This window comes from Crocuta crocuta, unplaced genomic scaffold (assembly GCF_008692635.1).
Source record: "Crocuta crocuta isolate KB4526 unplaced genomic scaffold, BGI_CrCroc_1.0 scaffold31, whole genome shotgun sequence".
Lineage (NCBI taxonomy): Eukaryota > Metazoa > Chordata > Mammalia > Carnivora > Hyaenidae > Crocuta > Crocuta crocuta.
Genome location: NW_027528362.1, coordinates 13,261,508 through 13,275,733, shown reverse-complemented (window position 1 = coordinate 13,275,733; position 14,226 = coordinate 13,261,508). Strand labels below are relative to the sequence as shown.

Here is a 14,226-nt window from a genome sequence, read left to right as displayed (position 1 = left end):
GCCCGCCCCACACCCACCATGGCACGCCTCTCTCCTTTCTCGTCAGGAGATCTCGCCTTCAAAGACCCTGACTAGAAAAACCAATGTCAAAAACACAACTTCTACTAGAAGAGCTGAGAACCCAAAGATTCAAAACAAGAGTTTCCACCTTTGGAAACACGAGTTCTAGAATGACACTGAAGCACACTCTCTACCTGCCCATTGTACTGATCTGAACTTCGCTGATTTTTAGCGTCGTACTTACTTGGTGCATTCTTCTAAAGACTGTACAAGCATTTGCTGGAAAGAGCAGATCTCTTCTAGATTTCCCATTAAATATGAAATGTTTGTTGAACTTAGCCTAGAACCAAGAAAAAAAAATAACAGTGAGACTATCAGGTACCGTGTCCCCGTCCTCTCCCAGCCCAGCGCCCTATTCGAGCCTCCGCCTGCTAAAACCCTTACTTCTAAAGCAAACTGATACAGTGGGTTCTGTTCCATCCTCCGTTCTCTGAAAACCTGAGCCAACATCCTAGGTGAAGGTGATGACAACATTGCAATTAATACAATTTATCATCCGACTTACTTCTCGCTGGTCTGCAAAGGCCGCAGATATGTGGAAAGCACAGTCTGAAGTTCTTTAGAATATTCATTTTCTGTTTCCAAAATATTCTGTAGCACCTACAACAAATGATGAATGGCATTATTCGCCCTTAAAACTTACAAGCTCTGGGAAGTTCGTCAGCATTATTCACATTACATGTTGCTTCTAGTTACTAGCGTGCTTAATATCATCACCTCCTGTGACTTAACTACGAAAACCCACATGATGAATTCCTATGACGGCTCCATAATGGACTTCATCTTACTGCCATGCTCACGTGACACGGGTACAGCTAGAATGAGGCTGAGGGTGCCAAGGTGGCCCAGTCAGTTGAGCATCCGACTCCTGATTTCGGCTCAGGTCATTATCTCACCGTTCGTGGGATCAAAGAGTGTCGGGCTCTGTGCTAAGCAAGAAGCCTGCTTGGGATTCTCTCTCTCCTCCTCTCTCTCTCTCCCTGCCCCCATCTCAAAGTAAATAAACTTTAAACAAAATTAAGAATGAGGCTGGAATCAAGTCCATCATCAGAAAAGTACTGCCCCCATCTGTTCAATGCCAAGAAGAAACCACTGGTAGTCACAACAGCAAGGACACATGGATCAATCTCCAAAGCTGTGTCGTGCGTAAGGGGCCAGCCGTTCATGAAAAGGACACCCTGCACGTCCCACTTATAGGAAGTCCAAGAACAGGCAAAACCAATCTATGAGGGCACACATTGGGAGGAGTGACAACGGGGACAGGGGCGGAAGTTTCTAGGTGATGGACATGTTCTAGATCATAATTTGAGTAGTTGTTATAGATCAATACACTTGTTGAAACTCAACAAACTATACACTTAAAATCCAGGTATTTTAGCACACGTAAAGTGTATTTCAACCAAAAATATCCAGTTTACTCTTCAGACTGCATCTAGCAAATCTAAACCAATTTCATTAGAGAATGACAGTCTCAGATCTTATACACGTTTATAAAATATTGAAGGTCTACCAGTATAAAATCCTTAAGAAACCACTACTTTAAAGACAGAACAATGATGAATCAACCTTAAAATGTTTCCTGATATCCTATGTTAGTATAGCACATTGCGTAAAAACCAGTTTACAATTCCTAAAAACAGATTTAAAAAATGTAAAACACATGGACTGAAAAATGCACCTCAGGTTGCCTGCATGCCTGTCAGTTGAGCGTCTGGCTCTTGATCTCAGGGTCGTGGGATCGAGCCCCATATGAGGTGGCTCTGTGCTGAGCACGGAGTCCCCCCCAACTCCCGCCAACCCCTCTGCCCCTCTCCCTGACTCCTGCTCTAACGATACAAATGTGTGTGTGTGTGTGTGTGTGTATGAAAAATAATAAAAAATAAGCTTCTTTGCATCAGTAACTGCCAAGAGCGGAAGGCGCCCGGACGAGAGGGCGGGCAGGAGCATCCTCACCGAGGCCGAGCACACCCCCGGCGCCCGGCAGGTGCTCTGCATGCAGCAGCTCTGATCCTCACACGGAGTATTCCTCTCCCAGAGGCAGATTCAAGCAGGGAGGGTAAGTTCCCCAAAACCAAGCAGCGAGCCAAGAGCGGAGCCGGCATGTGCACCTCGATTTGTGGCTGCGCAGCCCCCTCACTGCCTCTCCGGCCGCCAGGCTGAAGACAGTGGGACCTGACGGAAGCAGGGACCGTAAAGCCCCTGCCAGCCACCTGCCATGCCCCTCTGTCCATGGACCGGCACCTTCTTTCATCAGAAGATCACGTCACACATGTCTTCTGAGCCTCCACTACAGGTACCACGATGTACGATTTGTCTTCCAAAACACGTCGTCCTGAGCCGTGCGGGAAGCTGTGTAGCAGCGTAAGGACAGCATCCGCCATCGCCCTGAGCCGGTAATTATAATATGTGCTTAAATAGGCAAGAGGAGTCCTTGAGCTCGATTTAGATTTCCACCCCACAACGTACAGCACGGGTTCTCCACCTGTCAGTGTGCTTTCTGCGTGCTCTGACCGGAGCGCACAGTCCCTCACGAGTCCATGCAAACCCGAGTGAGTAACCTCCACACGACGNACAGAGAACAACTGTGCCCCCAGCCACTGCAAAAGAAAACCTGACTTTATCCCAGACCTTGTCCTTCTAAAGTACCGTGAAGCCAGCCAACTGTGATACTCCGCGAACCACAAAAGATTTAAAAATCTGCCACAGACAGAGATGAAAAGTCATCACGGTTCAAGCAAACACTACGTGAGAGGTTCACGTCGGGAGTCCGAACACTCCGAAGCAGCGGCAGCACACGGCTGAGAACGTGAGCACCTTTACAGGAGGGGGGACCACGTCTGAGAAAACCTCCCCCACGTGCGAGCACAACAAAATGGCATTTCCTCCAACACAGCATCGAGCAGAGTACGCAGACATAAAAGCCTCCCATAAGAATGTACCAGAAACAGTGCCAAAGAAACCTCTGCCAAAAAGTGACATCAAGGCAGTTCAGCTGGTTAATGACAAGCACCAGCTACAAACGTGTCTTCCGGTGCGAGCTGAAGACCAGTCCTGTGACCCTCCCACCCCAGCTCNCCCCTCCTGGACTTGCGTGCACTCTGGCTGCTGCAGGACCCCATGTGACTTGCCCGCCAGGCTCCGGCGCTCCAGGCCACGAAGGCCGGTCCCAGAGAGCCGCCCGTCCCACAGCGGAGTAGCCTCTGCTCCCGGCGGAGGAGGAGAAGGCCGGCCTCGGCTGCAGCGAGCTCCCCCCAGGCGCGAGGCGTGGAGAGCCCGGGCCAGTCAAACAATGGGGCCACACAGGACGAGGACATCAGGCAAGCCACACAGACAATCCCTCAACTGTCAGCCGTTCCAGCAAAACAACAAAAGGCCGGCTGACTTCGTTACCTCCTCACAGACACAGAAACTCACTTTATTACCACCATTAAAGGAGCGCTCAGTGTCGCCGATTTCACACATGAGTTGCAAATTTCACTGCAAATTTTGGTAGGTTTCATGTTTTAGGTCATTGAATCTTTTAAAAATAAGTAACTGATTTATAGAGAAGAGACAACTTATCTTAGAGATTTCATCAAGATGAAAGATCATCATAAACTAAAACCCAACTTTTAGAAACAACTCTGTTTCAAGCTCATCCTTGAAATGGTAACAGATTAAGACAAGAGGAAATAACCCCCCGCCCTCCGCCCCTGTCCCTCCCCACACAAGGGAAAAACCATCCTCACACCGGTCTCACAACACAGCTCCCAAGACTGGAGTCTCTGGGGAATGACAGGAAGGACCTGCCGGCCTCGATGCTGCAGGAAGCAACCCCAAACTCCTTCCCNCCAGAGGCAGCAGAGCGCAGGTCCTCAGGAAGCAACCTTCAGAGTCTAGGATCCTGTGAAGGTTTTAGGTTACTGTCTCTTTTAAAAGACGTTATGTCACAATATTTCTAAATTCGGGGACTCACAGGTCTTGGGATAGATTTCTTCCAGATGCTAAAGGCTCACTATGCAAGAGCTCCAGCCGAAGCCCTGGCCCCACCGCGACACAGGTTGTGGCAAGAAGCCAGCCTCTGCAAACGGACAGACGTCAAGGACCATACCGTGACACACAAGGCGCCAGCCCTGGGCACCCGGCAGACCTGGGCACAAATGCTGGCTCAGCACAAGTCAACGCGTCTCTCTGTTTAAAAAAGGCGGTATTGGGGGGAGGGAGTCATTTTTACAGGGTTGGGACACTCAAGAGGGTCAGCTACCTGACTTAAGGTAGACTAAATCCTACAAACCACCTAACACAGCCTTCCAACCCGAACCCAGAATCCTACGTGGTGCCCCTTCCACACGACCCCATTAGCCAGGAGGGCGGGACTAAAAAGCAGTCTTGGTTAAGGTGGTGGTTAATCTCAGGAAGCCAAGGGAAAAGGAAAACCAGCAAAAGCAGGGCCTGGGGCCAGTGCAGGTCTCTGTGGACCTAAGATGCTGGGCCAGCTGTCTCTGGTCCCCTCCTTGGCCCAGGGTACAGAGGCTCCAGGCCACTCCAGGAGCCAAGTGGAAGGCCAGTGGCACGATTTCTCCAGACACGGCAAAGGCCCACGGAAGCTGCTGCAGCATCTGATGAAAAATGCACAACCATCCCGTGTGTTCGCTAAAACTAGCCACCGCCACCTGGTGTCCCCGCCCGGTTTCGACGGCAGAAGCTGCCCTGCCTTTTCACCACACTCTGCACGCACAGATTTCTGCTCCCTGTTCCCGGATACGGACAGTACTGGCACACGCCCTCGGTAAAAGCGTTCGAGAGAACCTAAAACCTAAGCCAGTACCACTGGACGTGCGGGTCATAAGGACCGGTCTTCCAGACGGGCATAGTTAAGAAACTTCCTCCTCTGAGGATGCCGGAGGAAACCCCGCATCCCCTAAAGGAAGGAAACTGCAGCTCGCTCTGGCGCTCTGGCGCTCTGGGGGCATCGGCGCGCACAGCAGAAACGCCTGCAGAGGCCCTACCCTCCTGCAGGGCAGGCGCGCTCTCGCTGTTCAAATCCACCAGGTTCAAGCCGCCGCCACCACCACACTTCCTCTCATTCCAGAGCCCCGTCCCCCTCGACGCCGCTCTCCCGGGTAAGCCTGCAAAGGGATGGGATGCCTGTGGGCAAACAGCAGTGACGCCTAATGCCCGAGTCTTCTGTGTGCTCTTCCTTCCTAAGAACCCTGGAAACCTCAAGGCCAAGCACTTCACCAGGCTCCTTGAAGCCCACACTAGAAGGCCAAGGCCAGGATCCCCACGCCATCTGACAGGTCAGGGCCTGCACAGGCGGCCGGGAGCTTCCCCAGGGCCAGCCCACAGACAGGACACCCCCAGCCCCACCAGCTGAAGCCAGGGCTCTCCTGGTCCTTCACTCATCGGGGACACCGAGAGGCTTCCGTTTTCCCATCTGAGAATATAGGGAACAGTGGTGGCTGGCTCTGTCACAAAGACTGAGCAACTCCGTGTTTCAGGCCCGCGGATCTTCTTTCAAGGCTGCGCTCAAGCCTGGCGTCCTGCATGCCCGGCCCCCGGTGCCAGAGCAACGGCACAGCCACTCGTACTTGCGTCATCAAGCAATCAATCACGTCTGCCGCCCTGGAGAGACCATTCCCTCCGGCACACTGCCTTTTTCTTTTTCTTTTTTTAATTTTATTTAATTTTATTTAAGAAATCTCTACGCCCAATATGGGGCTCAAACTCAAGACCCCGACATCAAGAGTAGCACACTCCTTGGGGCGCCTGGGTGGCTTAGTCGGTTAAGCGTCCGACTTTCGCTTAGGTCATGATCTCGCGGTTCGTGGGTTCGGGCCCCACGTCGGGCTCTGTGCTGACTGCCAGCTCGGAGCCTGGAGCCTGTTTCAGTCTGTGACTCCCTCTCTCTCTGACCCTCCCCTGCTCACACTGTCTCTCTCTCTCCTAGAAATAAATAAAAATATTAAAAAAAAAAAAAAAATAGTAGCACACTCCTCTGAGCCACCCTAGAGCACAGCTCCTTCCATTTTCTATGCCAACATTTTTACACCATTCAATTGCATTACCTATATAATTTGGGATTCTGCTTGCTGCACTTCAGCATGAATTTTAGGTATTTTAAAGCTTCATGTGCATTTTCGATACTGATAATGTATGTGCCGCTCGTTACGTAGTAGTCCTCGTACTGACACATGGTTGGGTTGCTTGCTTTTATTATGATGATAATCCTATTAAAACGCCTTTGCGCCAGCACCGCTGAACATGCTTCAGGTCATTTCTCTGGGGAGAATTCCAAGCAGCAGAAGTGCTAGTTAAAGGGCCTGACTGTTCTCAGGTTTCTATGCACGGCCGCCAGGCTATTCTTAAGAAGCCTGTATGCACATTCCAGCATTCTTACACCTGAAGGAAGATTCTCCTTACATCTCTGCTGGTCGCGACCCCGTATTTTTATGATAAGCTAACCCATCCTGTCAGAAGGCGAGACCTAGCGTCTCTGTCCTCCCCACATGCCAGGGTTCGGGGCGTCCCACAATGTCCAGTGTGGGGGTGCTGCGGGCGGGGCCTTTGGGACCCGGCGTCTGCCCTGTGCAGACGAGACAGCAGCAGCCCCCTGGAGCCCGGGACCAGGGAAGCCCCCGGAGCCGCGAGCACAGCGGCGCCCCAGGCTGACTCGCGGCCTCCAGCACCGTTAGCGGCATTTAGGAGGAGTCCGCGCTGTCTGTGGCGCTGGTACCACGGCCCCGACGGACCACGGCACAGCTCCCGCCTGCACCCGTTCCCCAGCTGCGCACATCCCTTCCTGTTCATCCAGAATCTTAACGTGTTTGCTTTAATGAGCTCCTCAGTCATTAAGATCATCTTGTGTTGTTGAAACTGTTACAAATGTTCCAATCAACTTGTAATTTGGTTTCTATTGTTTGAAGGCCAAGAACTTATTAAACTTTTATGAAGCCTATCAATTTGGAGATTTTCCTTTGTCTTCATTCATTGCTTTATGTTCTAAAAAGCCTCCTCCCACTTCAGTGCATTAACTGACCACACACACACCCACGGGCACAGAATGGAAGCCTGCTTCAGCACAATCTTGCTTTGAGCAATCTTCAGCTACACACTCAAGTCTGCAGCTCTGAGTATGAATACTGGGAAGCCAAGCTTTAAGGAAGCGAGCCCGTCAGTGACTATGGGGGAGATAACTGCAGTTAGTCAACAAAAGGAACACCCAAGCCTTGGAGTAGGAGAGATCAAAATCCAAAATTACTAAACTCTTCTAAAATGTCCAATTTTGAGGGGCATCTAGGTGGCTCCATCATCTGACGCTTGATCCCGGCTCACATCACGATCCCAGGGTTGGAGGATTGAGCCCCAACTCATGCTCTGTGTTGACAGCGTGGAATCTGCTTGAGATTCTCTTTCTGTCCCTCCCTGACTCGCGCACATGCACACACTTTCCCTTTTTAATAAAATTCCGATTTTCAGTGAAAAATTACAAGATATGCAAAGAACCAGGAACACATAACCCATGCACAAAAACAAGGCACTGAGGGGCCCCTGGGTGGGCTCAGTCAGTTAAGCATCCAGCTTTAGCTCATGATCCTGCGGTCAGTGAGTTCGAGCCCCATGTCAGGCTCTGTGCTGCCAGCTCAGAGCCTGGAGCCTGCTTCAGATTCTGTGTCTCCCTCCCTCTCTGCTCCTCCGCCACTTGCACTCTGTTTTTCTCTGTCTCTCAAAAATGAATAAATGTTAAAAAAAAAATTTTTTTTTTAAAACAAGGCACTGAATTAAAATGGGCTGAAGGGCCCTGATGGTGGGTTAGCAGATAAAGTCTGCAAAACAGCTGCTCTAAATATGTTCAGACGGGACTTCCACTTCTGCCTGCTTCTGTGCAGACATCACTCCATCCTGCCATGTCAACTCCTGCTGGACCCCAACAGGAGAGAGGACAGGACACAGGCAACCCCCCATCCCCACATCTGGAGAGGCCAGCGACCCTGGGAGTCCCACGTAGCAGAGCCCGAGCGCCCCAGCAGAAACCACACTGCGAGCGAGCAACGGGGCAGGAAAGCGCACACTATCCCTGATGGATTGCTAGAGGCTCGGTGTGGACAAGTGTGAGTTAAACACTCTGGGGGAGACCCAGTCATAGAGAAGCCCCCCTCAACATTGAGAAATTTTTATCTGGGAGTAGGACCAAATTCCCAAAGCCTCAGAGAAAAATGCCCCTGGGTTTCCAGTGGAGAAGAGGAGAAGAACCATCCGGAAACCGCACAGCGTGAAGAGAAAGCGCAAGCATCAGAGGCAGACTGTAGGGACCGGAGTTGCCCCACCAGGAACCACACACTACGATTCACATGTAAGGGCTCTATGGAGGAAGGCAGACAGCACGCCAGAAAAGACCGGCAAGGAGGTGGAGATCCCAGGAACTGAAAACTGGGAGAAGCACGAACAGAAATGAATGCCCACGACGGTGTCGTTAGCAGACCAGACACGGCTGGAGAGAGCGCCCCCGTGCGCCAGGGCCTAACAGAATCCCTCAAGGCTGAGAACACCAGGAAAACTCCACACGGCATCCAAGGGGGTGGGCTGCACAAGGTGTAAACACACATGTGGAAGCGCCAGAAGGACAGGGGACGGAAGGAAGAGCTCAAGCCACGATGACGGAGAATTTCCCCTAATTAACGTCAGGCACCGAAACCACAGGCCCCGGGGACTCGGAGAACACCGGGCAGGATAAATGACAAAACACTGCACCCGTGCACAGCGTCCTCCAACCATAATCCACGTTGAACTTACAGGCCCCTGAGAGCCCAGATTTCAAAGCGGACAGAAGGACTGAACAGGCCTTACGGCGGGGGGGAGGCAGTAAGCAGGTGGAAAGGTGCTCCACATCCACCTCACCGGGGAACTGCCGACTCAAACACCACACACCGCGTACCTCGGCGAAGCCCGAATCGGACACCAGCAGGCGCCGCGGAAGACGCCCAACGGGGCTCCTCCACGGGACGACCGTGCGCCGATTCGCACAGAACTGAACGCGCGCTTCCCACGCCGCCCGACAATTGCACTTTGTGTTCGCCCAAACGAGCTGAAAACAAGTCCACGTGGAAACCTACACACACGAGTTTACAGCTGCTCCTTCACACCCACCGACACCCGGAGGCAGGCGAGGGATAAACCGTTCGGTCCAGGCGGCGGGGGACTGCCGTGCACGAAGAGGAGAGCCGGTCACGGGCCGTGGGGAAGCTCCGTCACCCTCTCCCCTTTGCTGCGAGCCTCAAGCTGCTCCAAAACAGTCAAATCTTTTTAAAATGTCCAATGAACTAAAGGAAGCTATGCTTAAAGAATTAACACATATAAACAATGACACAAATGCAGTCTCTATTTGACCATAAAAATAACCAAATGGCAATTATGAATTGAAAGGTGTGATAAAGTGAAAAATCCACTAACGGGGCTCCACACCAGACCAGAGATGTATGATATCAGGCAACAGAAAGGACTATGGAGGTCCTTCAGTCTGAAGAACAGAAAGAAGTGAAGAAAAACGCACACAGCTCTGAGACCTGTGGACACCATCATGGTTAGTGTGCGCACAGCGGGAGCCTGGGGACGGTCGTACGTCACCCAGAAGCATTGTTACTTGACCATCACTCAGGAGCCTCCCGTCTCGTACCTGCACCCACAACGCCCCCACTGCTCTCCGCTGAGCCCACGCCTCTCACCGACAGCCCTCCCTCTAGGAGAACCTGCTCCCGTCGGTGGCTGTGAAAACACGGCCACACGAGGCAGTGTGAAAATGCCTGCTGTGGTATCTCTTCCACTTCCCTCTGCATGCTGTACTCTGCAATACAGTCTACTTTTCTGCAGAATTTATAAATACAGAATTCAAAAGAGAGGAATTTATTCCTGGCTTAATCACTAACCAGTGTGGGACCCTGGACAAGCCCTTTACCCTCTAGAGCTGTGTTTTCCCCTGAAAAACAGGAGCGCTACCCCCCAAAGGAGGGTTTCCATGGATTCTGAGTGATGTCCATAACAAATGTAATTTTAACATGTGCTATTTACTGCTACTAACACTGCTTTACAAAATCAACAATTTGGATGCCATTCTGAGGTCAAGGCGTTTTCTCATCTTTCTCAATGAAAGGGTGGCTGGCCCAGAACAGCACTTGTGACAGAACAACTCTTCCCCCCAATACGAGAATAGTTAAAAGAAAGAAATCTAAAAAAAGCACTGATGCTGCTTCGGGCTGAAAAGGATTACAGAATGCTGCAAAGGAAAACCACTTCCCAGGACTTCAAGGAAAGCACGGCTGCCTACGTCTGCAAAGCCCCTAGTGGAAGCTAGATTCCCGGGAAGACCAGAGAGATGCAGCTGGCCCAGGAAGGGGGCACTGCCTGGCTTCCTCTAACAGGTACAAGGACAGAGCCTCGGACAGAAGCAGCCCCGTCTTCGCAACAGCCCTGGGGATCAGGACTGGAACTCACGCGCGGGAGGCCTCCCCTGGGCAGAACCCAGGTCTCACGTCAGAACACGAGGAAAAGGCAGCTCCACAGGCTCTTCTATTTGAGACCCTGAAGCACCCAGACGATGCTCACTGAGGCTGCGGACACAGCCACACAGGTGACATGTTACATACTCACAAGCAAAGACACCAGTAGAGCCACATCCCAGGGATGAACATCCGACAGAGACCCGAAAGGGCGTGGAAAGCAAGCAGAGCCAGGAGGGGCAGGTGGCCCCACCAAGGCGGGGTAAGGGCCGTGCTGGGGAGTCCCGCAGAGCTGGGCGGGAGTCGGCACCCAGAGGAAGCCAGAGGAGCAGAGGCTGAGACTCAAGCGCTGCTCAGGAAGACGGCCTGGTGTTGGCCAACATGGCAAATCCAGTCTGAGGCGGCGAGGGCGGCGAGCAGGGTCCACAGGACAAGAAGAGCGGGAGTGAACCGAGGCAGAGGCAGCGGGGGGGGGGGGCAGAGCAGGCGCTCACTGCCACCTCCCGCTGCCTTCGCCAGGGCCTGGCGCAGAGCCGGCACCCAAGCACCGCGTGTCAGAGCCAGGAGCCCTCCCAACGCCACCCTGCTCTGCAAGGCCAGGGGCCGATGGGAAGGGAACGGTCAGCACCCCAACACTCAAACTCACAGCAGAGGCTGTGGCAACAGGCCAGCATGGCGGACCGACTTCTGTCCATCACGGGTCCGCTCCTTTTCCTACAGGAGCACAGGAAGTGAAACGCTCGGTGCTCAAAGCAGCAGCGATTCACAGCGACTTCACCTCAGAGACGCACAGCGTCACGGGCTCCAGTGGACACCACGGCCCAGGAAACATCCTCTGCGAGACCAGGGAAGAAACCCGAGATGCACACTTTCCACGGACTGGAAGACAGAGTCACACTCACCAAGTGTACTTTGGTGGCTTATCACACCAACATATACCAGCCATTTCAAAGGTGATCCAAGTAATACCACTTCCTACTTGTGCAGTCCATGCGACGGCTCAGGGACCAGAAAGGAGTAGACTAGATACTAGACTTAGAACTTTCTAAGTTCACAAATTGCTCAAGTTTCAGAACACAGCATCCCATTCTGAAGCTCCCGTCTTCACTGTGTGCGATGCGTAGACGCTGTCCTGATGCGCATATCCATCAGTCTCTAGAAAGACTTCGTGTCAAGATACAAGTAAACTAGAAACAGTACTGACCAAAGTACTTAAAATCTACTCAAAGCACAGGTAAAACACCACAGACACCTATAAATCACATCGTGTGCTTTTTTACACTCACTTTTGAGGACTGGAAATGGTAGAAGGGACTACTACGTTCTGTGACAAGAACAGGGTGTGAGTCTACTAAAAAAGTAAACAAAAATACAAGATTATGAAAGATTAGAAGAAAATACCCCAGAGCGTTCACGGTGGTTGTAACCGTGCAGCCCGTAACAATTTCAGACCCTCCCTCACACTCTGCACCGCTTACCTGGAGTCTACACTGCAGAGTCTGAGAGACATTCAAAAAGCCAAGATAGTCTGAAAACGGGCTTGCAATTACTCACCACGTTGTAATAACTCTTGTTAATGGCAGTAGTATCAAATCCTTTGGGAGGGCTCTTCAACGTTCCTGATTTTGGAGACACAGGCTTTTCTGAAATGAAAACGTGAGGCAATTTTACTGAGCGGCACCAGGGGCCACACACACCAGCCCCACACAGCCCAGAGCTGCCAGTCCAGGGGCCTCCCGGGACGGCACCCACTGACAAGGGAAGCCGCGGGCGGCCCGTGCCAGCGTCGTGCTCACGCCCTGGGGTCAGGGAGCCGGCGTCCCCCCAGCCCGGACGCGCCTCACCCCGTACTCCCTGGGCAGGCTCGGCGTCCGACAGGCCGTGCCCCACGACTGTCAGCAGAAGAAAGAACAGGAGCATAAGCTACGCTGACAAACGTGAGAACACGGAGACGTGGAGTCTGGGCTACACGTCCGATGTTCAGGGCACTCTCTCCAAACAAGTAGGATCTGGCTCACAGGGACAAGCAAAGGCGAGGGAAGGCCATCCCAAGCAGGGGCAGAGGGCCAGAACCAAGCACGGACCCTTAAGAACCTGCACCCCAGAAACCGAGGTGGGAGCAGCCGTGATCTGCAAGGATTCGAGCATTTGTCAGCTGCCCAGCTTCCACTCAACATGCTGAGGAGCTGAGCCAGCAGAACAGGGATCAAGGAAGTGTCTGCCAACACTCGCAGGGCCCTCAGGGTGGGCGCGCGTCGGTCACCAGCCACCTGGGTGGGGCAGCAAACTGGGGTGGCGGGGAGAAGGGCAAGGACACTGAGGGGGCAGTTCACACCCCCCGCCTCGCCTGAGTAAGTCAACGCTCCGTCCCTCTGGCATGCTGTGCTCAGCAACCCTCCACCCACCTGCCCAACGGCCAGCGCTTCCCCAAACAAGGCCCTCGGGCCCAAACACTGCCAGAGCTTCCGGTCCCTGCTCAGTACTGCCACTGCCTTCCTGGCAACAGAAACCCCAAATGCCTAAAATCACATGCCCGATCTTTAACCATACGCCTTCCCCTTCCTAGGGAATGGTCTGCCTAAACCTTCCTCCAAAGCCTCGCTTGGTTTTCCAAACGTTTAACAATAAAGACCAAAACAGGCGTTATTCTTAGTGGAAAGAACTCTCTCTACTCACAGGATGGAAAACAGAACTCCGTGAGAAATGAAGGACTTCTGAGCCCCAAAGAAATAGCAATGTGTCCTGGCTAACTAACACACCCTTTCCTTCCCAATCTCGCACCTGCAGCTAGGAATTTAACTGTAGAAAAAAAAATCAACATGCTTTTACCTTAAGAAAAACAAGTTTTTTCACCTTTAGAACCCATCACTTAGGGGCCAAATACAGATAAAAATAAAGGAGAGCACTAAAGCCGGCATGACAGCCACCGCGACCACAGACACCAACGCGCACGCTATTACCTTGGATAGGATTTATGTTGTTTTTTCTAGTTTATTATTTTTGAGCGAGTCGGGGGGGGGAGAGAGAGAGAGAGAGAGAGAGAGAGAATCCCAAACAGGCTCCACGTCAGCGCAGAGCATGACGCAGGGCTCAAACCTGTGAGTTGTGAGGGCATGACCTGAGCTGAAGTCAGACGCTTAACCGACTGAGCCACCCGGGCACCCCTGGTTTATTTTGAGGCATGGAGGAGGGGCAGAGTAAGAGTGAGAATCCCTGGCAGGCTCCACACTCAGCGCAGAGCCCAACCCAGGACTTGAACCCACAACCCCATAATCATGACCTGAGGAAATCAGGAGTCGGACACACAATCGATTGAGCCACACAGGTGCCCCAGCTTTGAATTTTAAAGTCAAATAATCTGTCAAGTGCCTCATTTAAGACACACCTCCCAACACCACAGACAACATTCACTTAACTTCCTAAAACTATGAGGGAAAGGCTTTTTCACAAGAAGTAGCATCAGGCTACTGGCATCTGTGAAAACAAAGGGCAGGCGTAAGAGAGCCACGCAACGCAGGAAAAGGGGGTCCACAACTCTCCGACGGCTACGGGGGGATGACTGGCCTGGGAGGGCTGGGACCGTCTCCCCACACCTGTGTGCCCTTCTCAGAGGGCGGAGGTAAGAAAGCCTCGGCACTGCGGCCACAGAGCAGCTGTGTCTGCCTGTGGCACCACTGACCGCAGCGCATCCCCA

The 14,226-nt window shown here is 52.4% G+C and overlaps 1 protein-coding gene across 2 annotated transcripts in view; it reads right to left on the bottom strand.

The window, feature by feature from the left end:
- ARHGEF7 (Rho guanine nucleotide exchange factor 7) overlaps positions 1-14,226 on the bottom strand; it is a 74,598-nt gene that overhangs the window by 38,574 nt on the left and 21,798 nt on the right. For both annotated transcript variants that reach the window (XM_077753913.1, XM_077753914.1), the window contains exons 5-7: positions 12,087-12,175; positions 566-660; positions 245-340 (exon numbers count right to left, since the gene is read on the bottom strand). In XM_077753913.1, the coding sequence (XP_077610039.1) occupies positions 245-340; positions 566-660; positions 12,087-12,175 (280 nt within the window). The remainder of the gene's footprint in view (positions 1-244; positions 341-565; positions 661-12,086; positions 12,176-14,226) is intronic.